Source organism: Fusarium mangiferae (assembly GCF_900044065.1).
Source record: "Fusarium mangiferae strain MRC7560 genome assembly, contig: FMAN_scaffold011, whole genome shotgun sequence".
Lineage (NCBI taxonomy): Eukaryota > Fungi > Ascomycota > Sordariomycetes > Hypocreales > Nectriaceae > Fusarium > Fusarium mangiferae.
Window position 1 is genome coordinate 904,928 of NW_024573931.1, and position 16,784 is coordinate 921,711.

At 50.4% G+C, this 16,784-nt stretch overlaps 5 protein-coding genes across 5 annotated transcripts; 3 read left to right on the forward strand and 2 right to left on the reverse strand.

The window, feature by feature from the left end:
* FMAN_10124 (putative DNA-directed RNA polymerase, mitochondrial) lies at positions 1-4,338 on the forward strand (the record flags this gene model as incomplete). The annotated part of the gene is made up of 2 exons (XM_041820763.1): positions 1-4,230; positions 4,288-4,338. 2 exons carry the CDS (start codon positions 1-3, stop codon positions 4,336-4,338), a joined length of 4,281 nt encoding a protein of 1,426 aa, XP_041686611.1.
* A 380-nt stretch (positions 4,339-4,718) lies between these two features.
* Positions 4,719-5,888, reverse strand: FMAN_10125 (uncharacterized protein; the record flags this gene model as incomplete). The annotated part of the gene is made up of 1 exon (XM_041820764.1): positions 4,719-5,888. One exon carries the CDS (start codon positions 5,886-5,888, stop codon positions 4,719-4,721), a length of 1,170 nt encoding a protein of 389 aa, XP_041686612.1.
* A 669-nt stretch (positions 5,889-6,557) lies between these two features.
* On the forward strand, positions 6,558-9,323 carry FMAN_10126 (uncharacterized protein; the record flags this gene model as incomplete). The annotated part of the gene is made up of 4 exons (XM_041820765.1): positions 6,558-7,059; positions 7,112-7,428; positions 7,481-8,423; positions 8,470-9,323. 4 exons carry the CDS (start codon positions 6,558-6,560, stop codon positions 9,321-9,323), a joined length of 2,616 nt encoding a protein of 871 aa, XP_041686613.1.
* A 767-nt stretch (positions 9,324-10,090) lies between these two features.
* FMAN_10127 (uncharacterized protein) lies at positions 10,091-10,609 on the forward strand (the record flags this gene model as incomplete). The annotated part of the gene is made up of 1 exon (XM_041820766.1): positions 10,091-10,609. The coding sequence occupies one exon, from the start codon at positions 10,091-10,093 to the stop codon at positions 10,607-10,609; it is 519 nt and encodes a 172-aa protein (XP_041686614.1).
* Positions 10,610-10,687: 78 nt separating this feature from the next.
* On the reverse strand, positions 10,688-16,320 carry FMAN_10128 (uncharacterized protein; the record flags this gene model as incomplete). Its single annotated transcript, XM_041820768.1, has 3 exons — positions 10,688-12,012; positions 12,063-13,026; positions 13,075-16,320. The coding sequence occupies 3 exons, from the start codon at positions 16,318-16,320 to the stop codon at positions 10,688-10,690; spliced, it is 5,535 nt and encodes a 1,844-aa protein (XP_041686615.1).
* Between the last annotated feature and the right edge of the window lie 464 nt (positions 16,321-16,784).

The window sequence follows — 16,784 nt, forward strand, 5'->3', positions numbered from 1 at the left end:
ATGTTCGTTCGACAAACGAGGAGGAGCCTAGCTCTTCACAGGACCACTGCCCTCCGATCAATTGGACTCCCTTCAAGATCTTTACCATCACACATCACAGCAACGAACCTGGGACGAAGATGTGTTGTTTCTCAGCCATACCAACCCCGCAAGCGCCGAGGCTCAGAGTCTGGCCCTGGCCTCAACCATGGAAGGAATCTCGCGACAGCTGTCGACGACTACAACTTCGGTCACAACCTTGGTGCTTTACACAGCCAGCTTGCTAGCTCTGGTCTACAGCCTTTCCAGGCTCCCCCGCCTTCCTACTCCGACCTTCGTTCCCTCGACCCGACGTCTCTGTTGACAATTCCAGAGCCAGTAGCACCTCGACAATACGGCAAGATCAACAACAAGGGTGTTCCTGGTGAGGTCGAAGAAATGATTCCAGTCTTTGATGCTTGTGTCCGCGTAGGCAAGCTTGATCGAGCATCTCTTGTTCTGAAGCGACTTAACTTGACTGGTTTGCTCCCTGGTGAAGAAATGATCATTTTGCACAATCAATACCTCCGCGCATCCCTCGACCAACTTAGAACGAACCCCGATCGAAAGCAAGCCGAACGACTTCACAAGTGGTACGAGTTGCAAATAAGGAACCAGAATATACCACAAACCGCGGAGACGATCGCATGCATGCTCAAGGCCTCACTGATCTCGGAACGTGGAGCCCGCTTGGAACGACTCATCAACCGTTACATGAGCATGGCTCCTGATGAGGCCGGTCTGCGGGTGCTGAGCAGAGCCGATATTCTCAGCGACCAGGACCTTGGTGTTATCACCGAAATTTGCCCTACTTACAGGGTCGAGCCTGGATCTGAGGAAACTAGCTACGTTAGTCTGGCAAGCGAAGAAGAGGGACTTGAACTAGAAGAGGACCTCAATGAGGACATGGCGGCGTTTGCGAGTGAAGATTATCCGGAGGTCCGTCCGACACCCCAACGAGGAGAGGGTTTGAACGCTTTGCGACGAAATCTGAACCTCATGGCCGAACTCCAAAATGTGGATATTTCCAAGCTGGATCCTTTGGAGCAGCGCGAATTCCAAATGCGTCTAGAAAAGGACTCCATCGATACTGCTATTGAGAAATGGCGAAACGCAAAGAAGAAGATGGACAAGATGGGTATCAACACAGCTCTGAGTGCCAAAGCCGAGGATAAGAGTCTTTCTGATTGCATGCACCGCTGGCTTGTAGCTATGGAGGCCCGTTTAAGACAAGAGATCATCAAGGTCGAGGAATCCGAAGAAAAGGAAGTCAAGTCTGAAGAGGATCTCGAGCGCTGTGTCTACGGTCCTATCCTTCGAATGGCAGACCCTACCCGAATGGCTGCAGTGACTATTCTCACTATGCTCAATATCAGCGCATTACAGGGCGTTGATAAGGGTGTGGTCATTCATCGACTTCTCAACGACGTTTCTCGCGTAGCCCAGGACGACATTCAGACTCAGCTCAAGGAAAAGGCCGCAAAGGAACGACGCCGGCTCCGCAAGGTCCAGTTTCTGACTGACGAAAAAAAGGCCAAAGCAGCTGAGTCGGAGAAGCCGACAAAGACAACTGAGCCGATAGACGCGAGGGAATCAACTGAAGCGAATGCTTCAACAGAGGCGAAGGAGTCTACGGAGCCTGATGCGTCTACCGAGACGACTGGGAAGGTCCGGCAAAAGATCATTACTGATGCTTATGAGCCGACTGGAGCAAAAGATCCTGTGCTAACAGCATGGTCTATGCAAGTGAAGGCCCGTATTGGATCGATTCTCTTGAAGTCTCTCATTGAGACCGCCAAGATTAATGTTGTGAAGGAACACCCTATCTCAAAGGAACGGATCAGCCAACTCCAGCCAGCCTTCTCTCACATGCACGCTCCTAAAAAGGGGAAGAAGGTCGGCATGTTAACCATCAACCCAGAGCTTGTCGACCGGTTGAAACGGGAACCCATGGGTGATTTCCTTGCTAAACATCTCCCTATGATTTCCGAACCTAGACCGTGGACTCGCGTCAATGAAGGAGGCTTCTTGGTTAGCAGAGCCTCCTTAATTCGTGTCAAGTCAGGAGACGTTGAGCAAAAGCTCTACGCCAATGCGGCCACCAAGCGTGGCGACATGGAACAAGTCTTCAAGGGCTTGGATGTTCTGGGGAAAACACCGTGGAGGGTCAACAACCAGGTTCTCGACGTGATGGTCGAGGCCTGGAACAGTGGTGATGCCATCGCCAACATGCCAGAGCTCACGCCCAACCTTGAGATGCCTCCAGAACCCACAAGCTCAGACCCTCTTCTTCACCGGGCTTGGATTCGAAAGGTCAAGCAGGTCGAGAACGAGCGTGCAGCCCTTCATTCACAACGATGCTACATGAACTTGCAATTAGAGATCGCTCGCGCGTTCCGCAAGCAAGTCATTTACTTCCCTCACAACATGGACTATCGCGGCCGTGCTTATCCTATCCCGACATACCTTAACCACATGGGAGCTGATCACACACGTGCTCTCCTGAAATTCGCCGAGGGGAAGAGACTTGGCCAGCAAGGTCTTCGATGGCTCAAAATCCACCTTGCTAATCTGTACGGCTTCGACAAGGCCTCGTTCGCCGAGAGAGAGGCATTTGCCACCGACAACCTTGCCAACGTTAGAGAGAGTGTCGAGAACCCTCTGAATGGTAGTCGATGGTGGTTAAAGGCTGAAGACCCTTGGCAATGCCTGGCTACTTGTTTCGAGCTGAAGGCTGCCTATGATCTCCCTGATCCTACCGACTTTGTCTCCAATCTACCAGTTCATCAAGATGGCACCTGCAACGGTCTCCAGCATTACGCAGCCCTTGGTGGTGATACCTGGGGTGCTCAACAGGTCAACCTCGTACCTAGTGACCGACCTGCCGATGTATACTCGGCTGTCGCCAACCTCGTCAAGGAGTCGATCGAGAAAGACGCCAATGCAGGTAGTCAGCTTGGAAAGAACTGTCTGGGTAAGATCACCAGAAAGGTAGTGAAGCAAACTGTCATGACCAACGTCTATGGTGTCACATTTGCCGGTGCTAAGCAACAAGTCTGCAAGCAGTTGGACGCCCTCTACCCAGAGATGTACAAAGAGACTGGCATTCCGAATCTTGTGACCGCTACTTATATTGCACAGCATATCTTCAAAGCTCTTGGAACCATGTTCCGAGGTGCTCATGATATTCAGTATTGGCTTGGTGAGGTTGGTGCGCGTGTCTGCAAGGCCCTGACACCAGCCCAGCTCGATCAGTTGCAGGAAGAGAAAGATAACAAGCCTGCTGCAAAGAAGACTGCCTCGGGCAAGAGCAAGGACTTGGATGAGTTGACCTCACAGTTTCGATCTACAGTCGTGTGGACTACACCCTTGAGAATGCCTGTCGTGCAGCCTTACCGAAAGGCAATCACCAGAGAGATCCGCACTTGTCTGCAGTCTATCAGTTATCCTACACAGGGTCAGACAGAGCCTGTGGATCGCAGAAAGCAACTTCAAGGATTTCCCCCTAATTTCATCCATTCACTGGATGCCAGCCACATGCTTCTCTCAGCCCTCAAGTGTGACGAGCTCGGCTTGAAGTTCGCTGCCGTTCACGATTCCTTCTGGACTCATGCTGCGGATGTGGACATTCTGAGCGGAGTTTTGCGCGACGCCTTTATCCGAATCCACGAGGAGGACGTCGTCGGTCGATTGGCAACCGAGTTCGAGGCTCGATACAGGGGCTCGTTATACCTAGCTAACATCCCTAATTCAAGCCCTGCCGCCATAAAAATCAAGCAATTCCGCAAGACGAGCAAGCTCACTCAAAGGGAAGAAGTGTTGTTAGAACACAAACGCAACACTCTCCTCCGCTCAGGCAATCCCTGGGACATTGAGGCAGCAAAGAAGATCATTACGCCTGCCTCCATCGTTGAGGCGATGCCAGCCGCACAGGAGGAGGACCCCGAGATTCAGCATGAGACTGAGGACATTGGCGGCCTCGGAGACATTCCCGAATCGGAAGGCAACCTCTCGTCGGCAGTTCAGGAGGCCGTAAAGAATATGGAACCTTCAGAGGACAAGGTTGCTGAGATGAGCAACAAGCTGCTTGAGCGTCTTAAGCAAACTAGTTTCGAGGCCAACGTTATCCAACCCAAGAAGGAAGTCAAGCAAAACTGGAAGCAAATCACGCATTTCTGGCGCCCGCTGACCTTCCCCGATCTCCCCAAAAAGGTATGTCGAGAATCTAGGACGTCACTGCAATTTGACATATACTAACATGGCTTCCAGGGTGATTTTGATGTAAAGCGGCTGCGAGAAAGTCAGTATTTCTTCTCGTGATTAAGAGACCTCCTAAAGTCATTGTTATAAAGTGTCACTATGATGAAGACAGACATGAGAAGGAGAAATGATTTGGGCGTTGTGCATTTGGCGTTTAGAGATGGGGGATTTTTTATTCATGATAGCGAAGAACCAAAAAAGCATTCGGATACAGGGAGTATGGCGGTTGTTGGCTGCATTTTGTATACCATGAGAGGAGGATGTAGAATATGTACTGTACATTAGAGTCGGAGGTGAAGAGAGGTCAGATGGATCTGATGTCTAAACAAATAAACAACACCAAAAGATGTTCAAGCATTTATGAGGTTCTTGAAAGTGCCATTGACATTGATCTATCGCATTTTTTGTTCTTCTACACTACTAGCATCGTAACTTGTTGTTTATCGTACAACGGCATCCTTGAGGCTGGGGACAGTGCAGACACCACCACTCTCAGTAACAAGACGTCCACGACCAGTCTTTCCAAGCTGCTCAACAACACCCGCATCAAAAGCAACCTCAAGACCATCAGTGGTAGTGAAACCAGGCTGGAAAGTCTCCCAGATCTTCTTCTTGGGGTTGAGAACACCCTCGGGGCTCCCCTCCCAGCCCTCGAACCAAACACGGTCGCCGGCCTTGGCACCCTCAGGGGGAGTGACGAGCTCAACAGGGCCCTTGTGGTCATCGACCTCACCCTCCTTGATCTTGGGAGAGGCGGCGAGGACCATGGCGCAGGACTTGATGCCGCGCATCTTGACGGGCTTGAGGTTGCAGACCACGACAACCTTGCGGCCCTGCATGGACTCGAGGGGGATGAGGCCGTTGAGGCCGGAGCAGACGGTGCGGCAGACTTGACCCTCGTACTCGACGTAGTCCTCGTTTCCGGGCTTGTCACCAACAGCAATGGTGGAAACGTAAAGGGAGTCGGCGTCGGGGTGGTTGATGGCCTTGAGAATGTGACCAACTCGGAGGTCAATGAGAGCAGGGGAGAGAGGAGCAGCAGGGGCGGGAGCAGCCTTTTGCTTGGGAGCCTTCTCCTTCTTCTCCTTCTTAGGCTTATCAGTAGCAATCTTCTCCTTGGCCGTCTCAACAACCTCCTTGACCTTCTCCTTGGTACGATCAACAAGCGAAGCCTCACCACCAGTGGCAGCGGCAGCAGCAGCCTCCTTCTTCTTCTTCTCCTTCTCAGCCTTGGCGTCGACGGGAGGCTTCACGTAGAGGACGTTATCACGATCAACCTGGACCTTGTTCTCATCCTTGACATCGAGGCCGAACAGGGGAGAGTTCTGTACAAAGTCGACGTGGCGGACGATGTGGGGGTGTCCCTTCTCGCCGGTTCGCTCCTCGGGAGACCACTTGGCGACGATGGGAGCGAGGGTCTCGTAGATGGCGACGTCGGCCTTGGAGGGCTTGCTGCCGAGGAGGGTGGAGCGGCTGGAGAGGTGGTTGTTGAGGGTCTCGAGGATGGTGGACTTGTCCTCGGGGGACTTGAGACGCTCGGAGGTGGTGAGCCATTGCTGGATCTCAGCCTCCTCGGTGGGAGTGTAGGTCTGGGAGGCGAAGGATGCCATTCTGAAGGATATCAACGGTGAGAGGCTTCGGGGTGCCTGGCGGAGAAGTCGAAGGGCGAACAGATTGGCTGTGATGAGAGATGAAGCTTCGTTATAGCTTCACTCTAGAACTGATGCTAAAGAGTTGAGTGAGTGTCTTGATATTTTCTCTTGGTGGGGTGGAGGGGTAATTCCGGTCTGTCACCAATTGAATTGGCGGGGAGAGACGGGAGGCGTTGCTGTGGCACTGAGAGAAGAATGTGGCTGTGCTTGCAACGCGCTAACTCGTGATATCGCCCCTTTCTCGCGTTTGCTCCTTTACGCGCTACGCCCTTTGACTCTTGTATTGTCGAAGGAGAAGACTCGGCAACGACAATTGTGTCCATGAGAAGACACAATAAATTAGCCCATATATTGTACATCAATTGTTGTTTTTGCTCCAAATTACCTGTTTACCTGGGCCTGTTTCTTTTACCCCCCTTTTGTACTTCCCCTGAGAAATTTCTCCCTTTTCTTTTTTTTCACGCCCCGATTCGAGGCGAGTCAACTACATCATCCTGCTCACTAGCGGATCGGATCGCCGAAACCACTAAACAAGCCTTGAGCTCGACTCGGCCCCTGACACTCTTTTTCTCTCTCTATATTCTTATTTACTCATTATTTTACACATCGTTATAGTACCATTTCAACATGGCGGCACCCAAGTCGCCGAGCAACTCTAGCTCAGCCCGTTCTAACTCACGGCTGCCTACAAGTGTGCCCAGCTCGCCGCCCTCGGAACAGCAAGATGATCTCGAAGGTGCCGACGAGGCGCTTATCAAGGAAGAGCAGGAGGCGCGTCTAGAAAATGAGAGGAATGAGGAGAAGCGACGACAGGCGATGCTCAAGAGGAAGAAAAAGAAGAAGGCTGAGACAAAGTCTGAGCGTGAAGCCAAGGCTAGAGAACTTGACGACTTGCTCGCAAAGTCAGCTGCTTTCTCAGATATTCTTACCAAAAAGACTCAGGTCTTGGGCCGAGTCGGTAGCAGTCTTGATGGCAAGACCCTGGGTGAGCATAGCCTGGAGATGGCGCAGCAACCCAAGTGCATGATTAACGGCACCATGAGAGATTACCAGCTTGAGGGTCTCACATGGATGTACGAGATTTGCTCTCAGGGCATGTCTGGTATTTTAGCTGATGAGATGGGTCTTGGTAAGTTTGAGCCTCACTTTATGAATATCTCATGAGTACTGACTTATCCCAGGCAAAACTGTTCAAACCATCGCCTTGATTGCCCTGCTTCGTGAGCAGGAGAATTATCTCGGCCCTCATTTGATCGTCGCTCCTTTGAGCACACTCTCAAACTGGGAGGACGAATTTACCAAATGGACGCCTTCTATCCCTGTCATCATGTATCATGGCAACAAAGACGACCGTGAGAAGATCTTCAGGACCAAAATGCTGAAGCATCTCAAGGCTGGCCGTCCCACCACTAAATTCCCAGTGGTGTGCACATCCTATGAAATGGTTCTCAGAGATCAGCACAACTTATCCAAGATCAACTGGGAGTTTATCATCATAGTAAGTCTCATTATCTCATGGTCAGACCACATAAAATTAACATGAAGCTTAGGATGAAGGTCATCGCATGAAGAATGCAGACGCCAAACTGTTCCAGCAGCTTCGTCAGTTCTCATCTGCAACTCGTCTTCTCATCACCGGAACACCTCTTCAGAACAACCTCAAAGAGCTGTGGTCACTACTGCACTTCCTGCTGCCCAACATCTTCACAGACTGGGAGGCCTTTGAGTCGTGGTTCGACTTCTCTGATCTCGAAGATGAGCAGGGCACAGAGGAGTTCATCGCTGATCAGAAGAAGCAAGAGCTCGTAAAGAAGATTCACCTCATTCTTCAGCCTATGCTTCTGAGACGCATCAAACAGGATGTAGCCGCCTACCTCCCTAAAAAGAGAGAATACGTGCTCTTCGCTCCCATGACAAAGGAGCAAACAGATCTTTACAACGTGCTTACCAACAAAAAGGTCGATACCCGACAGTATCTAGAGGACAAGGTGCATGAAAAGATCTATGGTACCAATTCGACTGAAGCCAGCGCCAAGACGTCTCGATCAAGCAGCGTCGCGGCACCAAAGACTATGACACTCCCCGTTCGTGAATCCCCGCGTAAGAAGCAGGTCGAACCAGAGGCGCCAGCAACCAATGCATTTTCGGTCATGATGGCCAAGCGCGGCCGTGGCAGACCACGTAAAGACCCGAAGGTCGAGGAGGCACCCGTGACACCCAAGTCTGGGGGTAAACGAAAGGGTGCTCCCGCGTCTTTGGAGCCGGAGCCCAAGAGCGCCAAGTCCACTCGCCAGTCAACGCCAGTGAGCACGCGTGGACGGCCGAGAAAGACAAGAACCTACAAAGATGCTGGTTCAGATGAGGAGAAGATGTCTGATGATGAGTTTGAAGCAAAGTTGGCGGATGAGATGGTCTCTGACGATGAGGACTTGAGTGATCAAGTGTCATTAACACCAGAGGAGCGCGAACGGGCCGAGGCTTTTGAGCTTGCGAGTAAGTTTACCCCTTTACTACTCAAGGATACACTGACATGGCGTAGAAAAGCAGATCGCTCAAAAGAAGCTCGGCAACCCCCTAGCACAGCTGCGACTTGTTTGCAACTCACCTCACAATTTCTACAACCCTTGGATCGCTTCCAAAGACCTTCCCGTTGATGACTCTATAGTCACCGCTTCCGGTAAAATGCTTCTTCTCGATCGTCTGCTACCTCGGTTATTCCAAGACGACCACAAAGTTCTCATCTTCTCACAATTCACTACTCAACTTGACATCCTTGAAGACTACTGCCGTGAACTCCGCGGCTGGAAAGTCTGCCGTATCGACGGCTCTGTCGCGCAGGAGAGTCGACGAACTCAAATTGCCGATTTCAACAGCGATCCTGAGTACAAGATCTTCTTGCTCTCTACCCGCGCAGGCGGTCAGGGCATCAACCTCGCTTCAGCCGACACGGTGATTCTATTTGACTCAGACTTCAACCCTCAGCAAGATCTTCAAGCCCAAGACCGCTGCCATCGCATCGGCCAAACCCGCCCCGTTGTCGTATTCCGATTTGCTACAAAAGACACAGTTGAGGAAACCCTCCTCAACTCTGCCGACGCCAAGCGCCGACTTGAGAAACTCGTCATCAAGAAAGGTAACTTCAAGTCAATGGGTCAAAAGATGGATCTCCACGAAGACATCGACCCCGAGTCGCTCCGCGCTCTGCTTCTAAAGGATGGCCAAGTGTACAAGACCTCAGGGGGCGAACAAGTCCTCAGTGACGCTGATTTAGACGTTCTTTGCGATAGAAGTGAGGCAGCTTATGAGAAGGCTGCGAGCGGACAGGGCGATGCTGATGCTTTCCGCGTTGTGGAAACTGGTGCTGATTCTATCAAGATGGCACGAAAGGATTAATTGCTATACATGAGTGTTATTATTTGCTGACGGTATTTGTTGTTTGGGATTGTTACTGGAAGGGTTATCTACATCTGTACGTTATCATAGCTGTGGATTTGCTCAAGCGTGTTACGGTCACCGGTCGGTATGGAGTTAAGGCACTACATTTGTACAAACATGATATCAGTTGGCAGAGATCCAACCGAAAACAATATACTCGCTTGTTCTTTCATCGTGGTCCTTGGTCAGTTGGTGAATCGTGTTTATTCTATGTGCAGTTACCAACGTGTAGACGAATACAAAGTTCCAAAAATACCTGTTAAGCTTTTGTGTATGCATCATTTGGGCTCGCTGCCCTAAGAAGTAGATGTCGATCCAAAACGAATATAAACAGCCAAGTTCTCTTTGCTGGTTAAGCTCTCAGCCATAGGTCTCAACTGCAAATGACACATCTACCTCACAACTTGTAGGTTAACCCATAATGTCTGACCAATTACTACAGCATGAGGCTGATAAAATGGGAATCTAGAGACAGCCAATATCACTGCCAATACAAACGAACTATTAAACTTTGGCACCATAAAGTAAAGTAGGTAAGTAGGTATATAAAGGAGACGCATCCTCCGTCTCTTGATCCTTTTCTTTTCCTCTCTTCATCATCACCAAACCCTCCTCTTACCCACACTTCTCTTACATCTCAGATTATTTCTGTCATATCGCTCATCACCTATATTACTCGTCGCCTCTACTGTCACGAGACGTCTTCCCAACACACCACCAACGATATGCTCGCCAAGCTCACTGACACGCCCGAAAACATCGAGGCTACCACCAAAACGACCGATGACACCATTGACACGCTAAAATCTTCTACCAACGAGCTCGAATCCGCCGCCAAGGACCTAGAATCCAAAGCCAGGGACCTAGCATCTGCCGCAAAGGACCTAGAATCTGCCATCAGACTAGAGCTCAACATCAGCAAAGTCGATTCGAGAGTGCGCCGTATGAAAGGCGAGCTGCAGAAGAAGCAGAGACCAGAAGAGTCAGGGCGTGTCGTCAAAAGGGTTCAGGAGAGAGACAGGGGGCAGAGGTTGCCACTAATGGTGAAACATACCCTTTTGCCAGAAGAAACACAAAAGAGAATATTGGAGGAAGCCAAGAAAAGGGTTGCATCTGGGGACCGCACAAACCTTGGCCTGACCCCAGATACCGACAGGTTGAGCGCTGCCAGAGCTGTACTCGAGAGCCAACGGGCAAGTTCTAGTCTTGGAGAAAAAGAAAGATCATCTCATCATAAGCTATAAGAGGTATCTGATAATAAAAACACCCAACGCCTATCTCCCCCAAACCTGCCAGTAATGCTTATGTTGGATACTAAAGGGTTAATTAATCTCTTCCACGAATCCAATCTGCCTCCTGGCATCTGCTCCCCCTCCAGGTCCTGAAGCAAGTCTCTTTGCCAATCTCTCCTGCGTCTCAACCAACTTTTTCTGTGCCTCGAGTCTCCTCTTGACTCTTTCGTCTGCGCCTCTTTCGATTCGTTCCAACTCTTCACGCTCACTGATGCGTAGACTACTAAGTGCTTGCGCATTGCCGGCTCGTTCAGAGTTCAATTTAGATTCCCACTCAATCATCTTCTGTTGTCTGGTCTCTTCGGCTAGGAGTTCAGCTGCGGCGACTTGTTGGATACGCTCGAGACTGGACTGTGTAACCTTGCTCTGCTCCAACTGTCGTCTCTTGACAGCTGCGAGGAAGAGCGTTTCTTCAAGATCAGCCTTTTGTCGTGTTGCATTAATATCTTCGTTGTGAAGTCTGCGACGGCGGGCATCCTCGATCTCCGCCTTGTGATTCCAGATCTCTCTCTCCACACTGGCCACTTCCTTTGCGCGTGCGAGCGCAATAGCGTGGTCTTCAGTTTCAAGTGCCAGTCGTCGTAATCTGGCTTTTCTTTCGCGTTCTTGGACTACCATATCATTGGGGAGACCAACTGCATCGTCAGGCTGGTCTCCAGAATTGGCGTAGTAGACATCCACTGCTCTGTTCGCCCGAAGAAGGCTGAGAAGCTGGTCTCGAGTATCCGATTCGGGCATCACTTTGCTGACGTACATTGTCGGAGAATACGTAAACTCGCCATCAGTGTAATGGTTGAACGGTTTGTTGATCTCCTTCCACATAGCCACTTTCAAGAAGCTGCGAGTAGTGACAATAGGGTCTGTAGAATCGAAGCAAAGAAGAAGCAGAGACTTTCCATGCGACTGCAAGGTCAAATCTGAGCCAGCGTCAATCAAGAAAGTCATTACCTTCTGCATGAGCTTCTCTGCATCTGCCGTCATTTTACCAGACCCTGCTCCATGGCGACAGACTTCACCCAATGCAGATCTTCCATCGTGTAGTGGACTAGGGAAGTCAGGATGATGGCCATGTTCCACCAGAACTGATACTGCTGCAAAGTTGAGTTCTCTAGCGGAGTTGTGTAGTGATCCATCATCTTTCGATTGATCAAATGCCAGTAAGTTGCCCATCATGCGAGTCGACAGCTCACCACCAATATCGGTGGCCATCGCAAGAGGTGTTCTGCCCATGGCATCGGTGATATCGACGCTCGCTCCTTCGATGAGTAGTTCCTTAACTATATCGGGTCGGCGAGCTTGGATTGCGATCATAAGAGGGGTGGTTCGACTAATTGTTGTCTCGAAGTTGACGTTCGCTATAAAGGTTAGAAATGAGTCTGCGATGAGCAAATGATCAAAGACTTACCACCACGTTGGATCAGCATCTTAATCAGTGCTGAGCTGACCTTTTTCTGTGGCTGAGAAATTGCCCAGGCAAGCACCGTCACCTCTTCAGGCTCTTCCACGCTGTCATGGATACGATATGTTGTTGTCTGATCGTGATAGAAACCAGCATCCAACAACGTCTGCAACAGCTCTGTCGACCTAGGATACTGTGAAATCGCCCTGATGAGAATCGGATCAGACCCAGCACTCCGCGTCATGACATCTAGCCCGACCTCTCCATCGCGATATCCCGAAAAGAGTTCAAACAGCTTCAGTACCTCATCAGGTGACCTTGCCGTATCGAACACACGCTCAAAAGCAAGCGTGAGGGTCTGTGGTGATGGCTTGCAAGCAAGCAGCCTTTCTGTCCAATGGGCATTACCCTTGGATGCCGCGCAAATCAGGGGTTCTCCATTCTCAAAGTCAATATCGACTCCATGAGCGACAAACAAGTCAACAAACTCATCAGCCAATGACTCAGTCTCGTCTGTGCTATTCTTCATCACCTGTACCAAAGCATTGCTGACAGCCACTCCTTTAGCCCCTTTCGCTAGAAGCATTTTTGCAACCTCTAGACCGTTCGGGGAGAACCATGTGCTGAACTGTGTCTCTGAGAATCCGTTTTCGAAAAGCTTGAGTATCTCATCCTCGTCGATCTTACTGCCTAGGAGAAGATCTAGTGCCGCAACCTTGACACCTTGCACAGCTTGGGTAAGGGCAAAGCAACCATTTGTGAACGGCGATGCTCCAGAATCAAGCAAGACCTGTATTAGTCGTTCATCTGGTTCGTCTTCACCAACTGCCTTACTCAAGGCGATGTGGACTTCATCCACAGCTGGCATACCTGCCTTCATCAGATCTTGGACTATATGCAGCCTGGTATCTTGGTTCAGTTTCCAGCTTGCCTTCATAGCCCTAACCAAAGTCGGAGGCGATGCCTTTTTCTGCAAACACGTTAGCGAGAGCGTTTCCAAACGACTTGTCAAACTTACCTGATTACCGCCCTCGTGCCACAATCCCAACAGCAACTCAAGACTACCGACAAAGGCACTTCGGGTTGCTGCCACAACCGCCTCGCCGTTACTGTAGTTGGGGTCTGCACCCGCTGCCAGCAAAACACGCAACACTTCATGTCCCTCTTCGCCGTACTTTGCAGCTGAAACGAGCTGAATGTCGACAACCTCTCCAGAAACACCCCTCTTGAGGAGGCGCTGGAAGACCATTGCCCTTTTGTTCAAATCTCTAACCTCAGTCGCAGCTTGGAATCCACGCTCCAATGTTATCTTCTGAGTATCTGCATTGGACTTGAGAAGCACATCAAGAACTTCAACAGAACCGCCGCGGCATGCTTCAATGATAGCTTGACCTCCGTTGGTGGAAATACTGGCACCATGAGCAATAAGAATATCTCCAAGTTCGAGATCACCATCCCTCGCCGCGACAAGCAGAGCGTTAGAGGCTGCCTGAGATGAAACGCCAGATTTTGCTAGACGATTGCAGATAATAAGACGAACCGTCCAGTCGGCGATCTTCATCGCCTGATCCAAGCAAGAATCTCTGGTCTCGTCCGTATGCTTGAGCTGTGAGAGAAGAAGATCCAAGGCTTCGACTGACTCTCTGGTAACAGCGAGTGTCAGGGCTTCTCCATCAGACGCATCAGCATAAGTGGCTAGAACGCATATCAAAGCGACGTCTGTGGTGAAATGGCTAATAGCATGGATCAATGCTCTGTTGACTTCACGGGGGGAGGCTCCAGATTCTACGAGACTCTTAGTGAAAGTCAAGCGGGTCATAGGATCCGAGATCTTTAGGGCCTGCGGAAGAGCGAATGCTAGTGATGCCGCTGTCGGTGGTTTCTCACTAGCGAACAGGGTATCAACTATCGTGTCCTTCGCTTCTTTGACCGCACTGCATAGTGCTCTTGCCTGGAAAGCGTTCACATCGGCGCCGCGGTCCAAAAGTTTCTGCAGTGTTTTGAACGAGGCATTGCCAGATGTGTCCTCGATAAGAGTCTGGACTTCATGCACAAGCATTGCATCCAGGTTGATCTTCTTGGGTGATCTGGTCAGAATAACATCAAGCTTCCACGCTTTGTTCTCGCTGGAAGGAATTTTTGCTAGTCCTTCGAGACAAACAGAGATGGTGTCATGGTTGTGTTTGCCCAAGGTCAGGATCAGATCAATAACCTTGGGGTCAGGGGTTTGGGCGGCTTTCTGCAGAATATGGCCATTGAGGCCGTTGATGTCTGGCCTTCCTTGCTCAAGGATAAGTCGAAGAAGAGACATGTCAACAGGTATTTCCGATATATTCGCAAGGAGAGCTTCCGCAACCTGTTGTCCAGCGACGCTCGCCCTTGCGTTAAACAGCATTGACATCATCTCGTACCTGATTTGGTGGTTATCGATACTCATCACATTGTTGACATGCGCAGCTGCTGTCTGAGGAGAAGCGTTTTGCATCAATTTGGTGAATAACCCCAGGTCCATCTGATTTATGATCTGGGTGAGTCCAGCTCCGTCGTCATAATTGATGTCCGCATTATACTTGAGTAAAAGATCGATCAGAGCATCATCTCTCCGGGAAGGGTCTTCGCTGATTGCATCTTGAAGAGCCTTGTGCAAAGCTGGGCCGGTCAGAGCTCCCCTTAGGAACATCTCAACCATACGATATCGATCCGTCGGGGGGAGGCTCTTAACTAGAGGAAATATTGCGGTAAGTGTTTCGTTTGAAGGTCTTGCAAACAGGATTTTGGCTGCCATGTCTGCATTTCCGGCTAGGATTGCTATACGTAGGGCCTCTCCGCTCTGATAATCAGGCGATGCAACAGCGTGACGGTTAGTGATGCGTGGCTTTACCTGCCCATTTTGCTGTCCACTGGGTGGCTCGCGAAAGTGAGGGTTGAGTAGAAGTTCTACAGAATGAGCGTCCCCAGCTTGAGCAGCTAGAATGAGACAATCATTCAGGACGTCGCCATTTGCTCCCCGTCTGAGGAGCGAGTATAGCAAATTTTGTCGAGTTCCAGGATCTGCATGCTCGGGAATCAGAGGGACACAACTTGATGCCAACGTAGGATCAATCTTGGACGATCCGTTGAGAAGAGAGCCCACAAGGCTGGTTTGGCCCTTTGAAATGGCGGTTTTGAGGGCAGAAGCGTCGTTGTGCTCGATTGAAGCTCCATAACGAGCCAAAAGGTCAGCCATGTCAAAGAACTGTGTCTCGCAGGCCACTTCGAGTGATCTTTCCAGTATAGGGCCCTGAGCGCCGCAACAAAGCAAAAGCTCAGCAAAGTCAAGTTTTGACCGTGGTTCTAGTTCTGTGTTGTTCATGAGCTGCTCGAAAGCCTCATCGAGGCCGGGACTTTGAGGCGACTTGTTTCCCGTGGCGATTGCCATTGCAATATCTCTTCGCTGGTCGTTGATAGCGATCTTGAGAGCTTCAGCGTTATTGTAGTTCCCGTCTGCGGTGGAACGACTCAGATGTAAAACAGTGTCGAAACATTGTGCTCTTGTGGCGTCGGTAAGCGCCTGCGATGTGCATATTTCTTCCGGCCGTCCATCAGATCTTAGAATGAGCGATGCGATCTCTGATAAAGCTGGAACAGAGCACGCTTTGCGGAATTCGTCCTGCCCCTCCGCAGTGTTGGATGCATTTGCTCCATACCTCAATAGGACCTCCACGATTCGTGCATTTCTAGTTCTTACCGCAGCTGGAAGACAAATATCGAGGGTCAATGGGTCAGCATGCGGTATAAGCACATGTACCATGTCTAGCTGGTCTCGTTCGATTGCGGACTTGAGAAGGCGAGTTCGATCAAGGCCATGTTCAACGCTTTTTCTTCTGTTTAATAATCCCTGCTTTTGAGTCTGCATACCACCTAGGTCGACACCGGCTGCAGCCAATTTCGCAATCAAAGATTCGGCTACACCGGGCGAGCCTGAACTGTCGACCCAGGAGTTCAAGACGTTTAGTATCTCTTTGGTATCCCAATGCTTTCCTTTTTTCAGGTTACTCGACGAGAAGGCTCGCGACAAACCACTCTTAGGTCGCAGCTGTGCGACTTCAGCGGACCGCCTTTGCAGCAGGCCCTCAGCGACTTCATCATCACCGTGAGTTCGGAAAGAGGTTGGGTGAGGTGGTCGCGTGAGAGGAGTAGGGGCATTGGGTGGTAGTGAGCAACCCCATTGCTGTGATAATTGGATAATGCGCCTCTGTCGGGCGTTAACCGTCGAGGAATTCATTTTAAGATGCGGGTATCATTTGAATTGGCGAGTAGACGAGTCAATGATGATGTAAGCTGTTGGAAGACGGATGCAGACTCGATTTGAATGCTGTCAATCTGACTGCGTTGCACTGGGTATCGAATAGTGAATGCGTGTTTGTTGTAGTAGTTGAAAGAATGCAAAATGAGATGGATGAATGATGCGTGGTTGAGAAGAATAGAAGTCAAACCCTCACAAGGCTGCGATGATATTGTTATCGTACAATGGAGGAAACAAAACACGACCCGGTACTTCCTGGCTTGACCGAGTGTGCAGTGGCCTCGCCTTTTGTCTCGAGGTGAGGTCCAGTCGGAGGCGGTTCTTAGTGCTACAGAATATGCCTGAAGCCCGGGGGGAGCCTGAAGGCTGTGATACCCCACTGTGTGGGCACTAAGCCACAGCCGCAACACCCCACATGTGTCTGGGTGTCACATTGTGTAATT